The 23,670-nt window shown below is 43.5% G+C and overlaps 1 protein-coding gene across 7 annotated transcripts; it reads left to right on the plus strand.

The window, feature by feature from the left end:
* The first annotated feature begins 262 nt into the window (after window positions 1-262).
* On the plus strand, window positions 263-22,727 carry LOC138919423 (butyrophilin subfamily 3 member A3-like). Of its 7 annotated transcripts, XR_011429586.1 has the most exons (10): window positions 263-408; window positions 4,467-4,551; window positions 4,809-5,156; window positions 8,355-8,510; window positions 8,690-8,710; window positions 8,800-8,826; window positions 9,737-9,763; window positions 10,223-10,249; window positions 16,919-17,029; window positions 17,644-17,780. XR_011429586.1 is itself a non-coding variant. In XM_070244194.1 (9 exons), exons 1-9 carry the CDS (start codon window positions 346-348, stop codon window positions 22,055-22,057), a joined length of 792 nt encoding a protein of 263 aa, XP_070100295.1. In that variant the 5' UTR covers window positions 263-345; the 3' UTR covers window positions 22,058-22,727. The 7 variants fall into 7 exon arrangements, 6 of the variants coding, with proteins under 6 accessions (XP_070100295.1, XP_070100296.1, XP_070100292.1 ...); XM_070244194.1 differs by lacking the exons at window positions 16,919-17,029; window positions 17,644-17,780 and adding an exon at window positions 22,020-22,727; XM_070244195.1 differs by lacking the exon at window positions 17,644-17,780 and having other exon boundaries at window positions 16,919-17,066.
* Window positions 22,728-23,670: the final 943 nt, after the last annotated feature.

Raw genomic sequence — 23,670 nt, forward strand, 5'->3', positions numbered from 1 at the left:
GTTCTCCTGAGAAGTCTATTGGGATATAAAAGACATAAAACAGGTGTATACGATGAAATACTGATTATACACAAAGATGCAAATGAATGATTCACAAAGGTATACACAGAAAGACACAAGCAGTGTAGGAATTAGGGATAGAATTTTTCTTCATTTTGTGCAATCCAGTACAGTTTCAGTTTTCATTCTAATCTTCCCCACAGGTTTCTGTCCAGCAAATGATAAGAAACACCCATCTGAGCCAATCAAAAAACTAATTCCTCCAGAGAGGGACTCTGTTACTGTTTCTCACAGTGAGCAGAATTTCTTTCTTTCCCCTTTCTTTCACAGCATACTGTTAACTATATGGAAGAATTATTGCTTACCTTCATTCTCTGGGCTGTGATTTTCAGATGGGAGTGCCAAGGGGTAAGTGGGAGAAACTGGTAAAAGCCAGGGCTGCAGGCCCTGGAAGGAGAGAGGATAAAAAGCTGAGAGAAGGTGCAGGGAAGTCCTCACCCAGAGAAAGGGGTTTGGTGCTTGTGTGTGTGGTGAGGGGATGGGGGTGGGTGCGGGAGGCAGTGCAAAAGGTAAGGACCTGCATTGGTAAATTTGGTGGGAGGGAGAAAACCTGAATGAAGAAACTAGCCAACTGAGTATTCTTAGGAACTTTCTGTGGTCAGAAAGGAGCAAAGGACTCTTATAATCTCTCCTGGTCATCTGGGAATGTATTCCAAGAGACACTAAAAAGAGATGGGCTTTAAAGATTTATTTGTAAAAATGTTCATTACAGAGTCATTTGTAATATAGAAAACTCTGAACCCGCCTCCATATATAACATACATATAAATATAAAACAGTTGGAGGATGGATAAAGAGCACATTGTCCTGTCATAAGGGAATTTCCAAACAGTCATTAGGAATCATGTGTAATAAAGAGTTTTATTTATAATTGTAACAAAATTGGATCCAATTTGAACATTTTAATTGTATCTATATTTTGCTATTGTAGATTTTACTATGATGAACAGCCATAAACATAAATCTTTGTGTTAACATCTGATTATTTTTCTTTAAGAGTAATTCCTAAAGGTGGTATCTCTAGATCAAAGACCAAACTTGTTGCAGGCATTTGGTGTATATAAATTGCCAAAATACTTCCACAAATAGTTACATTCCCCAAAAGAAGTACATGATTACCATAATAGATTACATAAATTTTATTCTTGTATATTTTTTTCTCCATTTTAAAATTGTCTATAATCAGGAACAAAAAACAATAAATATCCTAAAAATAAATCAAGACATATTCTGCACTGTGAGGACAGTAGAGAAGTTGTTACCTATTATGGTGATAATAATACTGTCCTCTCTCTAGCAGCTTAGACAACAGTTTTGAAAGGCAGAGGATGTGGTGAAAGACAATGTTTTGTCTGAGGTTGTGTCCAGGTTTCAGACAAGGGTCTGAAGGAGTGCCAGCTGCACAGACTTCTGCTCCCTTGTCCCCCAGCAGGTCCCCTACTTGCAGGTACTGTGACTGGGGGCCTCATGCTGGTTTGTTTTGGAGGAGTTGGTAGTTTCTGAACAACTGATACGTTGCAGTCACTATAATTACTTGTAATAATTAATTGTTAAGTTATACATGAAAACTTTTCAAACTTAAAACATTCAAATAATTTTCAAAGTATAGGGCACAAAGGACAAAAGTATCTTTCACTCAGTCCCAAATTCTTAGTGTAGCATGTGTGCTTTTAGACCTTTTATAAGGCAATGACATAAACATGTGTATACCAATTGATAGGTTTGCTTTTGTTTTTTAATAGAATCATTAGTACTGATCTGCAATGTGCTTTTTGTTCAGTTAATACGTGTTTATTATCTGAGTTAGTGATGATAACTTAGTCTTACCTGCTACATTGAATTTCTTCATAGGGATGAGCCATTATTTACCTAACCAGTCTCCTATGGGTGGCTGGGTTGGTTGTTGATCCCTTTTCTACTTTTAAAAATAATGCTGCTCTGTCATCCTTACACATTCTTCTCTCTGGAACCTGCAAATGCTTTGCTGGCCCAGACGTCTGAAAGTGGAATTGCTGGGCCAATTCTGTACATTCTAAAGTCTTTTTTCACATTGTTTCATAAGTGACTGGAGTTCTGTTTTGGCACATGACTGAGATCACACACCTTGTGAATAATTACCTAGTTCCCACATGCTTTTGGTTCCTATACCTAAGATAGCAGTGGGCCTGGCCCACAGTGTGTGCTCAGTAAATATTTGTTGAAGTAATGAAAAGATGAGTGAGACCTGGTCTTATTCCTAGCTCTCCCATTCACTAACCTTGAGATTCAGAAGTGATGGGTTCAGTCTCTGACTGACTCCAGAGCTTCCATCAGTTTGTCTGCCTGGATCTTACCCAGAGTGATGGGGGCATGGTTTGAACTTGGTGATGGTGGTGGGTTGGGGTTTAGAGGAGCCTGGAGTGTTGTTCCTGAGATGGGCACACCCTCAAGTCATTTGTCAGCACTCCATTCCATCTGACATCTTCAGGGAAGAAGAGGGTACATGATGAAAGAGGAGCAAGGGAGAAGGGAGGGGCTAGGTCATGAGATCTTAATTCTGTCTCTGAGTAATCTACCCAGGCCTGGTTTCAAGTTTCCACTATCTAGGGATGCAGCCAACTCTGGGGTGGTTAGGATGGAAGCCAAGCTAGAACTCCAGCTAAAATCAAGCCTTGCCAGCTGGCCAGGTCCCCACACTTCCCTTATTACAAAGGTTCACAGTGATGCTACAGACCAAGCCTAAAAGATGGTGGAGGTGCTTTTCCGAGCCCAGATACAGTTGGGAGCTCTGGTCAGGAAGTGGGAGTTGCAGGGGTCTTGCCTCTGAGCTGAGAGAACCTCAGCTGTTTGTAGAGTCATCATCTTTGTTGGGCTACTGTGTGCCCCCAGCTTGACATATTTGCCCCTACTTTGCACATGCCAGCTCTTACATCTCTGCATTGAAAAGGCACTTCTTTAGCAGTGATAAGTCTAGGGCCAGGGAACGTATCCATTGCTGGTGAGCCCAGAGGCCATTGGCCAAGGAGCACTGGTGAATACCTATCGAAAGGGAACTCAAGAAATGAATGATTTCTTTCCCAGGGGCATTTTTCCTCAAAAGAACAATTCTAAAGAAAATGCACTGATGCTCACTGAGTTGTAACACTCTTACATGTGTATTCAGGACATGCTTAATCCTTGATACCACTTCACTGAAAAGTAGGAATAAATGCATTAATATGGGCGAGTGCCAGTGAGAGTGTAGGAGGCCCGGCTCTGCTCTCTAAGCCAGAACAAAACAGCACATCATTATGGAAGCAGAGGCTTGTCTTCACAATTCTTCACCTCCCTTCTTGTTGGATGACAGCCACTTAATCCGATCTTCTAAACTGATTTAAAATACTAGTGAGTACTGATCAGTTAATATGTTACCCCTCATCCATTCACTCATCCAACAAATATTTACTGAGGATTCCATAAGATTGTTATACATCAGTAAACAATATAGACCAACATCTTTGTTTGTGGAGTTTGCGTTCGAGCAGGTGGAGACAGACAGTAAACATAGGATATGTTAGATGGTGAAAATTCAGTGGGGAAAAGAGAGCAGGCTTAGGGGGATTGGAGCAGTTTGCCATAGTCCTGTGGTTGGAGAAGGTCTCATGGAGGAACAGACTTTAGAGGAAAGACTTGAAGGAGGTGAGGGAGTGAGCCTTGTGGATGTCCAGGGATCAGGATTCCAGGTACAGGGAAGAGTCAGGGCTGGTGTCCTCTGTTCTGGCCTGTTCAAGAACAAGCAAGAAGGGCAGTGTGCCTGGAGCAGACGAGGAGAACAGGGGAGAGTATGTGAAAGGCACAGGTCTTGCAGGGCCGTGTTGGTCATTGTGAGAACTTCAGCATCTCCTCTGAGCGAAATGGGAGCCACTGTAAGGTGTTGAGCAGAGGAGTGACATGATGTGACTCAAGGAACATTCTGGCTGTTGTGTAGAGCATAGATTGTAGGGGACACAGGTGAAATCAGGGGACCCAGAAAGGAGGGTCCTGCATTAATCAGAGTGAGATGGTGGAGGCTTGGACCTGACTGTAGCAGGCGAAGTGTGGGAAAATGGGAATATATTGAACATAGTTGGACAGTAGAGCCAAGGATTTCCTGTTGGATTAGGGTTAATGTATGTACATTTAACACTACATACATAATATGTATATGTTAAATGTATGCACATTTAGCATTGCATGTTTTTTTCAGCAGCTTTCCATGTTGGAGCTCAAATGTTAAGAGGCTCCCAAACAAACGTTTTGGCAGAGGAGGATCGTGAGTCACCACACTAGTGACTGTGTGTTTCACCATGAGATGTCCCTGGGGAGGGGGAGGTTTGATGTAGAATTTTCCATCTTCTCTCAGTTTATAATTTCTGTCTGACTCTTTCTGCCATCTCTTTGCAGCACAGATGAAAATGGCAAGTTCCCTAGCCTTCCCTCTGCTCGACCTCCTTGCCTGCCTCGTCTTGGTCCAGCTGCTTACTCCTTGCTCAGGTAGGGACCATTCTGCTTTGATATATCTAGAGCAGGCAGTTACCTATTAGTGCCCAGTCAGAAACTCTGACAACTTCTCATACCCGGAAGTCCCATTCCAACCTTAAGGTGCACATGCCATTAAGCCAAATTGTACGTCTGTTAGGATCTTGTTCCTCTTTAGGTTTTTTGTACTTCACCCTTGCTGCCTGAGATCCTCCCCCTTTACTCTCATGGCCTGAAATCCTTCTGATGGAGCTTCTCCTTTTACCAACCAGCTCAGTTTGCTGTGATTGGACCCCCTGGTCCCATCCTGGCCCTAGTGGGTGAATATGCTGATCTGCCCTGTCATCTGTCCCCAGAGATGAATGTGGAGGCCATGGAGCTGAGGTGGGTGAGATCCAGCCTTAGTCAGGTAGTATACATGTACGTATATGGGGTGGAAGTAGAACAACAACAGATGGCAGAGTATCGAGGGAGAACTTCGATTTTAAGAGATGGCATCACTGAAGGGAAGGCTACTCTCCGAATTTGCAACGTCAGAGCCTCTGACAGTGGAAACTACCAGTGTTATTTCCAAGATGGCAACTTCCTTGAAGGAGCCCTGGTGGAGCTGAAAGTTGCAGGTGAGCCTTTAGATTTTGTTCTATCTTGTTCCTTCCTGTAACCTGTGGGCAGTGGCAGAGATCATGCTCCAAATCCACCTCTGAGCACTCCTGGCTCATCACTAGGAACCGCCTCCACTGCCATCCCTCTTTGTTTCTCTGAGGCCCTTGGGAAAGACACAGGTTTTCTTCCAGGAAGAATCCCTCCTGTGCTGTATAATATCAAGTAAAGAATTTCCTCATGCTGGCCAGCAGGGTCTAAGCAGGCAAGTAGAAAGTTGGGGAGAGGAAGGATAAGAAAATATCTCTTCCATGATGGCACACAGTTGATTGGGTTCAGCTGTGTTGCAGTTAGCTTTCCTGGCCCCCTATGCTGCTGTTGGTCCTGGGAGGCTGACCTGTGGGATGGCATCTGTGCTGCCAATCTTCTCCAAAAAAAGACCCCCAGGAACACACCTGGATTTGACCTAGTTGTCTTTAATATTTGTTGCATGGAGGGAGAATGCATGATATGTTGAGACTGTGGGGCGTCTTAGTAAGATGGTGTTACAGAAGATTGGTATAGAATTTGGGCTTGTGTGAGGAGAGTTGGGGGAGGGCTTATGGAAGTGGGGCTTTGCTCTGGATTGTATACTGCCAGGAAGTTGGGGGGTGTGATTCTGTGGGTGGGTGTCTTAATAAGTCTTATCTAGGAAGAAGACTAGAGTGAGGCTAAAGCTATAATTGGTCAAGGAGCAGCAGTCACTCATAGTCAAGAGAGGGAAATGTTTGGTCATGATTGTGGTTTGGACAGTGTTCATGTTTTTCTCTAATTTTAAACACGATTGTTGAGTGGTCTTGTTTTTGTCTTGACCCACCATTCTGACAAAAAGTGCCCTTGTCTGATGTTGATGTCCCATGAAACTGCTTATGTTAAACAGGAGAACGTGACGCCAGGCTAATGTCCAGATGTCAAGGATTGCATTTCTGTTTCTCAGGACACTCTTTTGTGCTGTGGTTTCTGGATGAGTTTGGTCAATGGGGAGCCATAGCAGAAGATGGAAGGAGGCAGAGAAGAGGGGGAGGTCTAGGTACTCATCTTCCTGGGTTTCTCCCTGCACGACCACCTCTTGCTGGCTGCATTCCCATCCAGAAGATCAAGCCTCCTCTCAAGAAAGCCCTTTACATGATTGTCTCCTTTTAGGTGTTCATAAGGGCTTCCTCTCCATCACTGTTTTGGGTATAGGGGTAGAGGGTAACAGCTCCACTGTTCTTGGCCCTGGGGTATTACTCTATTCCATGTAGTTTTCCCCTCACCATGACCACACTTTTGTAAACACCCCTTGAATTATCTTTTCATAAAATCCTCCTTGAATTTTCTAATATGAGTGTGCCACCAATTCATTTGAGACCCTCACTAACAGAGTAGGCTCATTTATCCTTCCATAGCTCTGGGTTCTGATTTTCACATTAAATAAAGGTTTATAAGGATGGAGGGATCCATCTGGAGTGCATGTCCACCAGCTGGTATCCCCAGGCCCAAACACAGTGGAGTGATGTCAAGGGAGAGGACATGCCAGCTGTGGCAGCACCTTTGGATGCAGAGAGAGCTGGCTGGTACTCAGTCGCAGCTTCTGTGATCTTGAAAGCCAGCTCTGGGGAAGGGGTATCCTGTATCATCAGAAATCTCCTCCTCAGGTAGCAAAAGACAGCCAGGATTTCCATTGTAGGTCAGTGCCCTGCTGAGCCTCAGGTACGCTGTATTGAGCTGTGGCTGTCGAAAGGAGGATGTGTGATTCTCTATGGCTGACTTTGGTTTTTGCAGTGAATATAAGGCACAGAGCAGGGTCTTGAGCCTTCTTCTTACTCCTGGGTTGTTTCATTTCCCCATAAAGCTGCTTATGTCACAGATACTTACTGACTTTTTCCTGTGTGCCAGAAACTGTGCAGGCAATGAGAATTGGGGGAAGATGGTAAAGATCAGACACCTAAGCAAAGATAAATGACAAAATGAGAAAAAAATACATACGACTCATATTTTAGAGAAAGAGCTCTCTCCTTAATATATAAAGCAACCCAGTAGGAAAATGAGCAAAGTTCACAGAAAAGGAAATAACACACGAGGCAGTATCCAATCTCACTCAATAGAGGAATGTGTATCAAAATATTTTCTACTTGTGATATTGGCAACCAACAACACCTGGGTGGCAGATCACACATCCTCATGGTAGGAATTTGGGGATATAGTCACTCTTAGACATTTGTTTTCGCGATTTGGTATATTTTTTGTATAAATTGGTACAACTTCTTTGGGGTCCATATAGCAGTATTTCTCCAAACTACTTATTTACTGACACAAAATCCCACTTCTGGGAATCTATCTGACAGATATACTTGCACTGGTATGAAATAACCCACATAAAATGTTATTTCTTATAGCATTAATCATAATAGCAAGAAGTTAAAAATTATTCAAATGTCCATCAATGAGGAACTTTTATGTAATGTGATATTGCACAGCTGGGAAAGAAAACACAGACGTTCTCTCTGTACTAATATGGCAGGATCTCCAAGATGAAGAGAAAAAGCCAGATGCAGAGAAGATTTTATAAAATACTATCTTTGCTGTAAAAGAGAAAAAATAAGAGTATCTTTATATTATTAAAATTTAATACACACTTACATAGTACTATGTGTCAAGCACTTTATAAGCATTAATTGAATTCTTTAACCTTATGAGTGAAGTACTGTTATTACCCCATGTTACACATTGGGTCACCAGGAACAGAGCAGGTAAGTACTTAGTCCAAGACCACACTGCTAGTCAAGTGGAGGAGCCAGAATTTGAATGCAGGCCCTCCAGCTCCAAAGTTCCTATTCTTAACCACCATATTAAGCTGACTAATGAGAGGCTAATAAATGGGAGGAGGGAGGAGTGAGCGGATGGGAGACTTGGATGACTTTTCATTTATTTTTTTGATATTTGAACCATGTGAATGTAGCCTATTGAAAAATTAAATTAGGAAAAACATATGATTCTGATGCCCAGGTAACTCATATTCAGATGTGAGAAGCAGACAGTTCAAGACAACTAATAGTATTATGTCATGGTAAGAGTTTTCTAAATTCTTGTCTGAAGTTCCCTGGGACTTCAGGAGGAGAGAGATCATTTAATATCATGAGATCAACTCCTAGATCCCCACCCTGGGGGCGAGAGACTTAATCTCCATTCCATTGCAGACCCCTTCTGGAGGACCTGGCCCTGGATCGCAGCCTTCTCGGGGACACTGCCTGTCTTGTTGCTGATTCATGCAGGGATGGGTTTCTTCTTGTGGCGACAGAAGAAGGAGAAAGAGAGAGAGCAAGTGGAAAAGGATTTGGAAGGAAGGGCAAGAGGTATCAGACCAAGGAAGCAAACCAAGGCACTGGTTTATGGGAGGGTGCCCCTGAGAACTTCACTCCCTCCCCACCCTGTACACTCACCCCTGCCCTGGGTCATTTGTAAAGTTTATTTTCCAGAGATCCTCCAAGCTCCATCCCTGGATCAGTAATTTTTTTTCCTGCTTATTTTTCAGTGGAGCTGCAGCATGAACTCAGTAAGTTCCTATTTTCCCAGGGACCCATATACGTTTCCCTATTACTACTTTAAGCAACGTATTGACTCTTCATGTTTCTTCCATTGCAGAGTGGAGAAAGATCCAGTACATGGCTCGTGAGTGACTCTGACATGTTCTATGAATTCGTGTCTAAGGCTGTTCTGGGATATTTCCCAGTCCCTTTCCTCACCTCTAACTCTGCCCAGGGCTGAGAAGAGTCCAGGATACATTTACCAAGGGAAAGAAATAAGGATGGCTGATTGGTGGGAAGCAGGAGGAAGTTGTGTTTTTTAATGGAGAAAAGGGGCCTTCAATCTCTCTCTAGAAGGGGCCCACAGACTCCTCAGACAGCAAGGCACCAGGGAATATCCAGGGGTGCACTTGAAAGGAAAGGAGGATGAGAAGGATGGAACTCCCTAGATGAAGTGACTTCCCTATACTGGGAAACTCACTAGTTGCTTTACTTAGCCCGTAGGCTGCTGAGAAGAAAACAGAGAATGTAAGATTTAAAATAATGAGAAAATCAGAGAAGAAGAAAAGAGAAAAGGGTCTCTTAAAGAAAGGAGTGGCCATAATGGCTCAGTTGACAATGATTTATTAGAATGGCTTTAAAAAAAATAGTATCTGAAATTTCCTCATTAACTTGACCAATTCTTTTCAGAAGTAGGTAGGACATTATACAACTTGAGACAGATTCTAGTACACAGACACAGACACATATACACACAGCGATACACTGACACTGATGCCCAGTATGGGAGTGTAGATACATACAAGATAGATCTGCAGGTCTCAGCTGGGAAAGTACTTACATGGTGCCTGTGGTATCATCAGTGTGCAATTGATCTTCTCAGACTTGTTATTAAGGAGGAGAGTGGAGGAGAGAATTGAACAGGCAGAAGGAGAAGGTAGGAGGGGTGGGCATGAGGGTCAAAAAGGAAGGTTAGTTGGGTGCAAAAGAAGAGAAAGGACATGATTCAGAAATGACATATTTCAAGTGACATGTGTATGTTTCTTCCATTGTAGATGGAGGGAAGTCTCAGGCCTATGCTGGTGAGTGACTCTGATGTTCTCTGAGTTTCCTGGCACATGTGTACTAAGCATCTAAGCCTTTCTCTACTGTGTGACCCCCTGCCTTTCCCAGTAGGAACAATCAGATCTAGCCCAGAGGCTCATTTTCTGTGAGGGATACCACCCCTGATTTTATGTAGCCTCAGAGAAGACCTTTCAGGTACAGGTTCTGGGCATTTTCAGCCACCACTAACCTAGCTGGCACACGTGTCCACAACCTAGCAAAACCTGGCCATGTTGCCTGCATCCCCAGAATGATGAAGGGAAGGAAGTCCACCATTTTTGAGACGTTGTGTGCCTGATTTGGCAGAGCTATAGATGAAGGAAGCTGGACATTGGGAGAGATCAAAGAAAGGGAGGGATAAAAGGCTTAGTGAGGAGAATGAGTGAGGAAAGAACAGAAATAAATGCCTTTCCTTATCTGTGTCTCCTGCCTTTCAGAATGGAAGATGGCCCTCTTCCAACCTGGTGAGTGAACCCCTGTGTGTTCCCTAGGACAACAACCTGAGGGACTATAATTTCCTTTTTTCTTCTCCAACTCTTCAGATTCTGGGAAGAAAAGTCCCTATGACTGGGAGAGTTCTGGGTGGGTGACTTGAGGTCCTGGTTTCAAAGGTGTGCCCAATCTCCAGGGCCTTCCTGCTGAGAGCCCAGAGAACAAGGGGAGGATTGCTCTCCTGGGTTCCACAGATCTTCACGGGAAGGAAGAGGCATAAAGGGTGGACTGAGGGAAGGAGAGGCAGAGTGAATTAACACTGCAGGGAGAGTGAGGACGTGGAATGACCAAAGAGAGAAGGCAACACACAAAGATCTTTGCTTTTCCCAAGCTTCTTATGCCACCTCCTGCTGCTGTTTGTCCCAAAGTTACTTAATGTTTCTGAACTTCAGTCTCCTCATTTTTATATGGTAACCATAATTCCTATTATGTGAAGGTTGAGGTAAAGACTAAATGAGGTAATGAACATGTATTTGTCAAAAAATCAACAAGAAATTGATGGCATGTTCCAACTGGGTGATTGAAGAAGGTGTAGAAAAGGAACTGTTTACAAAGGCAGGAGTGGGGTTAAGGGAAACCAACAAGGTAGTGTGAAGTGCCCCAGGGCTTACAATAGTGGGGAGCTGTCAACACCCCTAGGCTTGAAGGAATAGAGAAGGGGAGCAGTTACTGGAGCCCAGAGGAAGCCGTAGCTCAAGGACAGGCTGCCTGAGAGGAGCCATGCCTTTGAGAGAGCATCACCATCTGACATTGGCAGGGAGGAAGTGGGGGAAATAAATGCTGTGCCTCTCTTTTCTTTCTCCTTCCAGTCTTCAGCTAGTACCTCCCATTGGCCAAACCCAACAGGTAACTAGAGATAAGGGACCCCAGTGATACTGTCCATAGAGGATAGATTCATGGGACCCAGAAGAGGATAGAGAAAGGTGGAGAGAGGATCTGGGGCCACAGAAAGTCCCCAGCATGGCCTCCAGCACAGAAAAGTCATGACAACTATTGTAATATCAGACACTTCCTCCATGCCCTGCCTTGGGCTACATATAAAACATGTTTTTTTTCTGTCTTGGAGATTATTATTTTTATCCCCATTTTCAGATAAGGAAGTTGAGGCTCAAAGATACTATATAGCTTGCATCTATGGAAAAAGAGACTGCAGAAAAGGGAAAGTCATTCAGCTCAGTGGTGGTAGAGCAAGGATTGAAATGTAAATCTAGGTGAATATAAAGCACAGGTGCACAGAGTCATTTTGCAGAGGGACAAGGGAAAAAGATAGGGGGAAGGAGCCAGCTTGAGACGTTGGGTTAGGCAGACCTTGACCCTCAGCACTCTATTCCACTGAACAGAAGACTCCTGGGCCTTTCTTTTAGTATTGCTGAGAGGGTCACATTCAAGGCAAGCTGGGGACACCAGGCTCTGGACTCAGATCTCCTCAGCCAGATATCGGTTTGAAGGCTGTGGTTCTGAGGTCTGGGAACAGTGGCTGACCCCACGACCCATTCCAAACTTTCTACAGCGGATGTGATTCTGGATCTGGACACAGCAAACCCCAACCTCCGTGTTTCTGAAGACCAGAGGAGCCTGCAGTGGGCAAAGACACAACAGATCCTGCCATATGACCCTAAGAGATTTTATAGGCAGCATTACTGTGTGCTAGGCTGCGAGAGCTTCATGTCAGGGAGACATTTCTGGGAGGTGGAGGTGGGAGACAGGAAACAGTGGTTTGTTGGGGTGTGTAGGGAGAATGTGGAGAGGAAATATGATGTTTTTATAGCACCAAGGAATGGATTCTGGACTATCAGACTGTCTTCTGGGAATGACTATGTGGCTCTCACTGATCCCCGGACCAAGCTGAAAATTGACAACCCTCCTCAAAGAGTGGGGGTTTTCCTGGACTATGAGACTGGTGAGGTCTCATTCTACAATGCCAAGGACGGATCTCATATCTACACCTTCCCACACACCTCCTTCTCTGGGCCTCTATTCCCTGTTTTTAGTGTTTGGACATTGGAGACAACTCCCCTGACCATTTGCCGAGTGCTGACCTGAGTGTAGAATTGCTTTGTTCCTGGCCTAGTGTGTGACCTTTCCCTGGAGACCCCAGTGACCCTGGGCTCTGCTGATGGGAATGGGGACCCTGAAACTCAAGTAATATCCTTGTTTTCCACTACCCAGCCTGAAGCTGAAGGCCTCCTCCTTAACAGCAACACATCACAACCATAAAATACTTTCTAAATGCACGCATTGTGTGAAGCACTTCACTAATATTAATTTTATTATTCCGTATGACAGTTGAATTTGGTACCACTTTCTTGTCTCCTTTCTATAGATAAGGGAAGAAGGATGCAGAAAAGTGAATTAATTTTACAAAGGAGACACACCAGGGAATGACAGCTGGGCTTCAACAACAATAACTAACATTTATAAATAACTTAAAATGTACTGGTTCCTGTGCCAAATGCTTTAAGTGATTGTCACTCATTTAATCATCACAACAACCCTTGGGGTAGTCCCACTTCCAGATTGTGGAAACTGAGGCAGGGCCAGGTACAATACTTGTACAATACCTACAGAAAATTGTGCTGCTGGGAAAGATTCTGTCCCTGTCCCACCCCCAACCCTTAACCTGTTCTTTTCCAGCCCCATTGCCCCTGTGGGGAAGAGATCAGGAGCAGCCCTGACGTTCCCTTTCCAGGGCGCTTCAGGGTGAGGATCCCTGTAGGTGACTATGGAGGCCACACACCACTTGGTAACTTCAAGGTTGATTGTCAGAGCCACAGGTCCAGCACTTTGTTGGATTGAGCTGCAGGGTGACGTGGTCTAGAGACAGAATTCACAGGGACTGTATCACACAGGATGTGAAAGAATAGAGCCCAAACTCTTAACTAATAATGGGCACATGTGCACCCACTCTGTCAATGTGATGCTTGATCATAAAGCCAGAACCAATTCTCCTATTTTGAAGGTCTCTAGGAAGCCTAACTTAACACCTAAAGATTGTCTGTGGAATAAGAATGTGGGAGGAAGGAAGCTAGATGAACTTTAGTGGTATTTATATCACACTGTAGAATTTGTCTCCAGGAAAGGGATATTTCCACCCCTGATCATTCTTTGATGTTAACGGATGTTCCTTTCAACTGATAGATTCTGGGTAAAGGCTACTCTTCATTATCATTGCTATTATTTTTCACCAATGTATCCCCTCTACCAGCAGATGGTAGAGTTACATTTGTTAAAGGCAGGTGTCAAGTTACATTTCTTAAATAAATTTGTTGATAACCTTCACTCTTCAACTGAACTTTTTCTTTATTTTAAGCCCCCACAGTTTATTCACCACAGTTGCACAGTTTACCTCATTACAATATTTTCACAAAATTCTTATTGTATTAGTTTTCTTTTGCTGCCATAATGAATTGTCACAAATTTCAGGACTTAAAAAACATAAATTTATTATCTCACATTTCTGTAGGTCAGAAGTCCAACATGGCTCTCACTGGGCTACAATCAAGGTGTCTGCAGGCTGTGTTCCTTTCTGGAGGCCCTAGGAGAGAATCTGTTTAGATTGTTGGCAGCATTCAGTTTCTTGCAGTTGTAGGACTGAGGTTGCCATTCCTTGCTGGCTGTCAGCTGAGGGCTATTCCCAGCTTCTAGATGCTGCCACCTTCCTTGGCTTGTGATGGTCTTTCTCAATCTTCAAAGCAGCAATGGCAGATTGAGTTCCTCTCAATCTTTGAATCTCTCCTGGGCTTTCTTCCACTGAATCTCTTTGATTCTTGTGCCTTCCTCCACTTTTAAGAATTCATGTGATTAGACTGAGTCCACCCAGATAATCCAGGATAATTTTCCTAACATTCCAGGATCATCTCCCGACTTTAAGGTCCAAAGACTTAATTCTGTCCATAAGGTTCCTTTTGCCTTGTAATGAATCCTATTCACAGGTTGCAGAGATGATAGTGTGGACTATCTATCCTACTACACTTATAATACTCACAGCCTCACTTACTCTGGCTAAGCAGGAGGAAGTCTCCATTCTGGTAGGTCCCTGTGTAGGCTAAGGGCCTCCATGATTGGAGATTCCTGGGAATTTTTGGAAATTTTCTTTGTAGCCCTTTATTCACCTACTAGACTGAGGTGTACATGTCAGAGTGTACTTCTCCAGAAAAGATAATTCTCACTGTTGGATGCAATGTGTGATGAAATTTGTACCTCATCCCATCTCTTAGCTTGGGTTCCCCAAAAGTTGACTCTGAGTCAAGGACTTGGGTTCAGATAGTGTATTGTCAAAGTGATCCCAGGAAACCCAAGTTTAAAAGTAAATAAAAGGAGACGCCAAATAGGTGAAAAATGGCATAGGGGATACGTTAATTATTTCATTATCATGCAGGCAACTGGGCTCAGTCTACCAAGGACACTGAGAAACCATGTGAAATTGTGGGCTACTCCCCAGAATCCACCTAATAGGGGTGGAGAGCCAGACCATTTATCCAAAACTCCTATGCCCCATCAGTTGAAGGTGGCCCCTGGGGTGTTACCTCCCCTGCACGTCCAGGTTGAGCTGTGTATATGCAAGAAGAAAGCATCATTGGTGTTAGAGAAAGCTCTCAGGTGGAGAGGAAGAAAGGCAGGCGCCTGGGAAATTGTGACTTTGCATGAAATTGTCTACCTGAAGTGGAGCAATGGGCTATGGGATTGGGTATCAACAGCATTTGTTTATAAGGCTTTGCCTCTGAGAATATAGTGAATGCCTGTTAAGACTTGTCTCTTCTCCTTCCAAACCCATCCATTTAGCACTGGTGACATCCTGTCTTCCAATACATATAATGTCCATATAATGTGGCCCCACTGCCTCCTGATATGGACTGGATCTAGGGTGGATATCTGACCCAGACTAGACCAGAGAAAATATCTTGCACATTTTGATTGAATGGCTCAGTGATATTCAACAAGTTATACCTGGTTAGTTGCAGGTATTCATGGGAGCTGTGGAAAGGCATTTTCCATCCACAGTGTGGTCAAGAGAAGCAAAAGGAAGGTGATCTACAGAGAGATTAGACTGAAGGAGGAGTGCAGAGAGAACAGTTCAAGATGGAGAGAGTTTAGGCAACTTTCCCATCTTTGGTTCTAATGCCTCTGGGGGCCCAGTTTTGTTCGTGCTGTGTGTTTGGTGAAATCTGTTCTCTTGTGACAAGGTAAATGTACTGGTTACTGTTGTTGTAGCCTTGAAAATTAGCAACTTAACATAATCATTTTCCTATCCTCACTGATTCCATGAGTCAGTAATTTTGAATTTGAACAGGACAAAGCAGGAATATCTTCTCTGGGTGCCAATGGCTTGTAGAAATCCATAGCTGGAGGTAACTCAAAGGAAAGAACACACCTTCTAGGTTCACTCCTCTCAAGATAGAGAATGATTGTGTCAGCTTGTCACAATCTGAGGTGTCACACCCTGGTTGGAGCTGGTTTCCTGCTGAGCTGCCACTTGGGCAATGGATCCTCCTCATGCTCAGAACACATGTTTTTCCCTCTGGCTCAGGACAGCTACCACAGGGGTTAATGCCTGGCTTCACTGGATGCTTCTGGCACAAACTTCCCCAGAACTCCTGGGTCTTATTTTCCTCAGATAGAGGCTGTATGCAGACCAAGCTCTTAGACTCTCACAGCCCCCTCTTCTGTCCCTTCCTAAGAGAAACCCAGTCTTGGGAGAAAACTGTGGAACCATTGCTAGTGTGTTAATGGCACAGTTTTGAGTTGAATCAGAAAGGAATTAGAAGCCTCCAGGGGAAGCTTTTAGGCTCTTGAAGGAAACATGAATAAATATGTCTCAGGAAGATTATTTTAGAAGAAATCTATGCAGTGTCCTGATTGGGGTCTGTGGGGCATAGGAGGGGAGCATTGTGTGGGTGTAGTGGGTACTGGACTCAACATGTCCATCTACTGGAGAGGATGAAGCCCAACTGGAAAGTCTTTGTTTGCAGCCACATTCCTGCCCCACTAGAATGCCACCTGCTCGAGAGAAAGCCTTTTTTCTTCTCAGTATCCTCAGCATCTCTCTCTCAATGGTTTTCGAATGAATGGCAAGGTCTACAGTCTACTACTGCAGCTGCTGTTTTGCTTCATTCTCTACCCCTCTAACCTTTCCCTATGTTCCCCCTCAACTGTCCACTGACCCCCACAAGCAGAACAACTTGAATAAGATTCCTCTGGCTTTGGAAAGAGGGTTGTTTACTTTTACCTCATCACCTCCCCAACCCCATCCTCTCCTACAGACACACTTCCACACAGGAGACTTTTCCTCCTGGTTATCAGCAACACCAAAAACCTCAGGGAATCTCAAGGTTTTGCAAAAAAGGTGAAAAGTATCTTGTTCCCGAAAACAGAAAAAGAAAATAAAAAGGCCATGTCACCTCAAAAGGCTATTCAATGTGCAATTTTGAATCTTTAAGATTTCTGTTTATTCTGTCCATTAAGTAGGCTCAGAGATACCATTGGCTGGCTGACCCACAGCCGGACAATCCTGGGGTCTAAACCTTTCACTGGAAATCTTGAGACTTTGTGGTCACAGAGTGGACAGAGTCCCAGGTCCAGCAGCCCTGCACACTGTGAGTAACAGGTAGATAAGAACATTATTTTCTCTGCTTTTCCCACAGTTTGTTCTCTGTGACTGTGCCCATGAGTGGGTTAGAGGGAAGAGGGACAAGCAGAATATCATCATTTGAGCATCAGAGGAGAAAAGAAAATGCAGAAGCAAAGTCTAGAAGGTAGGAAAGGAAGAGGAAGCTCTACAGCTCTGGAGTGTGGGTGGGGTGGTAAGTGGAGGAAGGGATCCTGAGGGAGGGAAAGATGGGGTCCCCTGGAGAAGGGGAAGCTTCCTGGCTGCCAGGATAGAGACTCACAGGAGAGTAACCCAGAGATGAGCAGAAGCAAGAAGGTGTTATCGCTCCTAAACATGGAGAGAGAGTGGGACGAGGTGGCAAGAGAGCCCAGAGCCGGAGCTGGAACAGTGACAGTGGATGCCCCAGGGATGAGCAGCAGGAGCTGGGATGCCAGAGGGAAGATCTTAAATCAGAGAATGGACGCAGCTGCGGCAGAAAATGCTGCAGGAAGCAGAGAGGGAGGAGAATATCCTGGTTTGTCAGTCCTGCCATTGCCTAAACAAGAAGTCAGAGGGGAAGGGAGCCTGGGAAATGTAATTCCTTGTGACACAGAGCAGAGTAAGTGAAGGGTGGGGAATGAATCTGATAACAAGCAATCTGAAAGACACAATAACCTTCTCAGCTATGATCAAAGTATTACATCTACAAAAAACTTATTTGAATAAATCTGTAAATGAATCTTCTCATTAGAGCTTGCACTTTGGACCAATTCTTTCTAGGATTTTCGACTTGAGTTCCTATCCTGGCAGCCAGTTCATTTTGTTCTCTCAGACAATGTCTTTCAAATTCAGCCCAGACCATCTGCTCCTTGTAGGCAGGTAAGGTGGTCTCTTGTATGAAATCCTACTTCAGAGGACAGACTCCCTGAGGACTCTTCATCTTAAACTTTAATTTTCTCTGCTGTAAAGTGAGGTTACTAAGACGGCTGAAGTCCACTGACCAAAGACCTCTAGGGACACACCTGTGGTCAAACAGAGTCAGGTTTATTTAACTTGCTGCGGCAGGGAGAACGCCCCCTGGAGGAACCTGGGGTCATCTGGCTAAGAGGGAGCTGGGAGAAGCTTCTGATTCTCAGGAGGGTCTAAGGAAATCAGGCGTCAGTTCTGAACTGGTGTTGTCAGGAAGCAGGCAATTCAGTGACTGTATGTCTCAGTAATTTTTACCCAGGAGGAGGGAGAAGTAAAGTGGGCCTGGAGATGTCATTGGTCAGAAAGCACAGTCCCTCTGCTAAGCTGGGGGTGGGGGGTGGGGGGTTTACTTATTTTTGTGATTCAGCTCCCATCACTAATGTTTTATTGGCACATGGCCATGTCCATTCATCTATGGCTGTGCCACAAAAGTAGTTATGACAGAGACCACGTGGCCTGCAAAGCCAAAAATATACACTATCCAGACCTTTACAGAAAAGTTTCTGGAGCCCTGGGGTAGAAGAAAGTGTTTTCTTGGAGACAAGATAGCTGCTCCTCTCTTGGTATTGAACAATCTCCACAACGTCATGGGGGCAGCACAGGTCTGGGCAGACAGTAGGATCTGATTGTCCCAAGAGCACTGCTGCCCAAGGCCCCAGACCATGCAACCCACAGACATGAGTGCCTAGTGGTGACGTGAGTGCCTGGTAGCCCTCAGCAACAACTGCAGGCCAGCTCACCTGCCTGCCTGTCTGCCTTTGTGGGGTTCCCAGCCCAGGCTGGAGGCCCAGCTGGAGCTCTGCTCTTGAGTTCCACAATTCAACAGTGTATCCTTATAATAATATAATACATTCTTTGTTTTTCTCCTTAACTGAGTTTGAGTTGCATTGTTAGAAACCAAAGTATTAGAATATTAAGCTCAACTTGTGTTATGTATGTGTATGTGTGTGCATGTTTTACTTTAGAAGAAACATTCTTTCCATTTTGAGGGGAATGTAGGCTATAATATCCTCTTTGCAGAAAAGTAAACAGGCCATTTTGTGGTTCCAGTGACCCACTCATTCATACAACAAATATATATTATTGGCCTAATATGTGACAGGCACTTTTCTAGACTCAGAGGATACTTAATTCTTAACAAAACAATTAAAACAAACATAAAAATTCTTTTGGATGTTACTAAGCCTGGCTATGTTCATAGCGGCAATTGCAGAGACCTTGTGACCACAAAGAGAGCTAATCTGACTTGCTAAACTGCAACGCCTAAAGATGGAAAAAACCTGTATCCTTGGTGACATGCCCTGGAGTTGTGCCCTGTGTTGATCAGTGTTCTGTTTAAGAGAATAGAAGGCAATTCAGCTTGCTTAAGCAGGAAAGGATTCATTACAAGGTACTCTCTATACTAACCATTTAGAACTGACTCCCAAAGTTATGCTGCAGAATTGAACCACCAAGTGAGCTGTTGGCTCTTCTATAATCAGGACTACAATGCCACTGCCACAGCCAAGAAAACCACCACCATCACGAAGCCCTGCTTGCTGCCAGCTCCAAAACTGAGCAACACCTGCTACCATCCACCCCAGAAAGCAGATGCCTTCTGGTTTATCTCTTAATTCTTGCAAAATCAATAATGGGTCACTGAAGACTCTGCTAACACTACACAGGAAAACCAAACTGACGCCAAACCTCTTAATCTCATGTCCGTGTGCCAGATGAGCAGTAAGCCAATCACTGAGGCATTGGTGCTTGGAGATGGAGAAAGGTTTATTCCAATTGGCCAAAATGAGAAGGTGGGAGGATAGGTTCTCTCAAATCTGCCTTAACAAGAGATGAAAGCACGGGGTTTTATAGAGCTAAGGCGGGTGGCAGGAGGAGTGTCAGAGAAACAAAGTGGTAATCTGTCTTTCTTTCACTCCGGATCAGCCCTTGGGCAATCTGACTTCTGGGTGTCAATGGCAGCTGGGGGCTGGTTATCTGGTGATTACAACTTCCTTGAAGGCATTCTCTTTCTTCTGTAAAACAAGTTCATAAATCCTGGTGACCCTTGAGTCACTCCTCAGGTTAAACAAGAAAACAGAAAATTGACAAGATTAACTTCTTGTCCTCTATGTCTCTGTTGGGAACTAGATCGAAAAGTAATCTTACTGAATAGTTACAGTAACCCTCAGGTACTTGACTTAAAACAACACTGGAAACTGCAGAAATGCAGCCCCTGCCTCATTTCCATCCTCCAAATCCCATGTGAGTGCATCTGACTTGACAAAACTAAATCTCTCCCAAATCATAGCTGCATGGAATTTAAGAAATGTAGTGTTTTCCCACTTCTCTAGCACAGAAAAGATCTCTAAAGGGAGGGACGATAGCTGTAGAGTCCCACCTCACTATACCCTACCCATGTCCCACCTCAGAATTTCTTGTTAACTGAGAAAAATATTCCTTATTATTTAAGCCAGTAAAACAATCTGACAGCCAATAGTATGGAATCAGTTAGTGATGGTTGGAGTGCAGGAGATTAGGTCTTCTGAGGCTCAACCCCATTTTCCCACTCCTACCACCCCTCTTTAACCTTGGTCTTGAAATCTCTTCCTTCCCTTATGGGTAGTTACAATGTAACCATGGACCCTCCATGACCAGTTTAACTGACCCCATCTTATCCTCAGAGTGATTAAGAATTGCCTTTCAGAAAGTTTGCAAAGTCATGTAGTCAGAGCATGTGCAGAAGAAAACCTCATCATAAATGTTTAGAACCTTGCCATAAATGCTTGAAGCCCACCAATCAAAACCTGTGCCACCAGTTTTTCCAACTGCCAGCCTGTTCTCCCTAACCTCTTAAATTTTGCCCCAAATCCTGAATCAGAGAGACAGATCTGAGGGCACACATCCCCTGTCTTCCTGCAGATTGATCTCACAGAATAAAACTGATTTCTCCCACAAAAACTGATGCCATAATTAATTGGCTCATTTATGTACATCAGGTAGGAGAACCCCATTTTTGTGTGGTGACATCAACATTAAATAAAAGAACTCAGAGATGAGACTTCCCAGAGAAGATGGGATCACAGTTGAATTAAATGAGGAGAGCTCCTTCTAACAGATGACTGAATTGGAATTTCTGAGATCTAACTGCATTTAGCAGGAAATAGAGAACTGACCCAGCTTCTTTCTCCATGGGATAATGTAGAAAGACATGTTTATCAGAGAGAAAGGCAGATATCGGAGTGACATTTGTATAGGCCAAAATACACCAAAGACTGCAGGCCAACCACCAGAAGCTGGGGAAGAGGCCTGGAGCAGATTCTTACTTCTCACTCTCAGAAGGAACCAGCCCTGCTGACACATTGATCCCAGACTTTCAGACTCCAGAACTGTGAGATGATAAATTTCTGTTGTTTACGTCACCCAGTTTGTGGCACTTTGTGCATCTCTGGGAATCTAATATTCACCTGTACAATAATTTGACATAGATGTGTGGTTTGCAGTATTTTATATATATGAGGGGGGAGGGGTGGGCAAGAAAACACTAAGAAATGTTAACCCATGTGTTTATCCTTCTGCATCAGAAAACTCTCTGCTCTGCCTCATGTTCAAATGAAAGGGTTCTTACAGCATTAATATGAAGAGAAACAAGCGCATTTTTAACTTTAAAAATTATTTTTTAAAACCAATGTCAAAAACTGTAATTTGAAAGTAAAGTTTTGAGTCTCAAAACTGTCCTTTGGGCAACAAAAGCAGAGCCCAGCAGGACTTGGGACATAATGTTTATGGCATAAGACGATAATCACAGAACAGGGCTTTTCAACCTGGTCCTGATCCATTAACAGATTGTGAAATCAATATATTTAGTAGTGACTGACATTTAAAATAATCAAATAGAACAGAATAGAACTATAAGAGCATACAGTATATACAAATTTGAATGTGTGTCCTGAGTTATCATATAAAATGTATTTCTTACTGTGGGTCCCTAGGAAAAAAAAGTAAAAAAAGAAAAAGTAAAAAAAAAAGCATAGAGTTTACTAGTGGAAATACAACTGTTACATTACATCATGCTCACAAACAGTCAGCAGATGGCATAACACATTTCTGCATTACTTTCATAAAGTCAAAATGTTTCCCTTCCTGGTTTATTTGTTTTATAATATCTATAACCTGAATAATTATCCACTGTTTTCTCTCTTATCATGCAGATTCAGAAGAGCACAAAGGTCAGGAGAAGAAACTATAGGATGAGACATCTGGCTTTAAATCTCAGCAATATGTTCCTCTCTTGAATGACCTGGGGCAGGTTGCTCAGCTTTCTGAGCCTCAGGTGTCTCATCTGCAGAATGAGTTCATCATTTACGGTTGAAAAGTGTTGTTTTCAAAATTATGTGTGATAATGCCTATAAAACACTGGCACAGTGCCTGTGAAAGAATAAGTTGGTAATCAGCAGTTAATAAAACTAGTTATCCCCATTCCCCACACACCACAGACTATGACACGCACTAAATGGCAATGATCTGACCTTTTTTGGACCCTGATTTGAATAAGTCAATTGCAAAATACATTTTTTAAATAATTGGGGAAATTTGTGTATGACTAGGTTTAGATTACTCAAAGAAACTACAAGATTGTTAATTTTTACTAGGCATAATAAAGGCATTGTGCTTATATAAAAGCACCCTTATCTATTGTAGAGTTATCTTTATGGATGAAATAGTATGGTGTGTGGGGAGAAAAGTGAGGGTGGAGAGATAAAACACTTTCCATCTGGCAAAATGTTAAAGTTGCTGAAGCTGGGGATGGACACGTGAGGGACTCGTACTATTTTCTCTACTTCTGCATATGTTTAAAAGTGTTCATAATAAAAAGTTTTAAAATATACTAAAAATAAAACGACATGAAAATCTTGCTAGAACATTGCTAAGTATAAAAAAGCAGTCCACAAAACATTAAGAATTCATTTGGAAGACAAGTACATGTATTCATTGATCCATTCCACAAATGTTTGCCAAACACCTACTATGCGTCAGGTATTGTTCAAAGTGCCCAGGACAGAGGTGACCAGGACATACATAAGTTCACACTCTAGAATGACAATAAACAAGTAAACAAGATAATGACAGAGAGTGATAAACCAGAGGTAGGAAGGAAATAGAATGCTGATGAGAAAGAGCAGTGGTTATCAGCTGGGGATCGGGGATGAATGACCCTCCAGGGAACATTTGACAACATCTGGAGACAGTTTTGATTATTACAAATGGGGAGGGGAGGTTATGCTACTGGCATCTAGAGGGGACAGTCCAGGGATGCTACTAAACATCCTACAATGTGCAGGACAGCTCCCCACTGTCAATAGTGCTGAGGCTGGGAAACTCCCAAGCAGAATGGGGCTGGGTGCTTGGGTGGTCAGGAATAGTCTGCTTGAGGAGATGATGGTTGAGTTGAACATGAAGGACAAGAAGGGTTAAGCCAGGTGCAGAGCTGAGAGGGGAGCATCCAGGCAGAGGAAGCAGAGTCCTTGGAGCAGGAAGAGATCTCTGTGGGAGAGGGATAGAGAGAAGGTCTATGAGGGGATGTGGCTGAAGAGGAGGAAGCGGGGGGCAGATCAGATAGGGTGTTCCACTAGGGTCCATGAACCAAAATGACCAAGATCACTAGAAACGTCAAATCTCGGGCCCCATCTCAGACTCAGTGAGTCAGTCTTCATTTTAATAAGCTGCCTACCCAGATGACTGATATCCCCCTAACAGTTAGAGAAGCACTGCTCTAGAGTATGGTAAGGAATTTGGATGTTATTTGAACTACAAGAAAGTGGAGGGTATAGGTAGGAGTCTGACATGGTAAAGTTCACTGTA

The sequence above is a fragment of the Equus caballus genome, chromosome 20 (assembly GCF_041296265.1).
Source record: "Equus caballus isolate H_3958 breed thoroughbred chromosome 20, TB-T2T, whole genome shotgun sequence".
Taxonomy (NCBI): domain Eukaryota; kingdom Metazoa; phylum Chordata; class Mammalia; order Perissodactyla; family Equidae; genus Equus; species Equus caballus.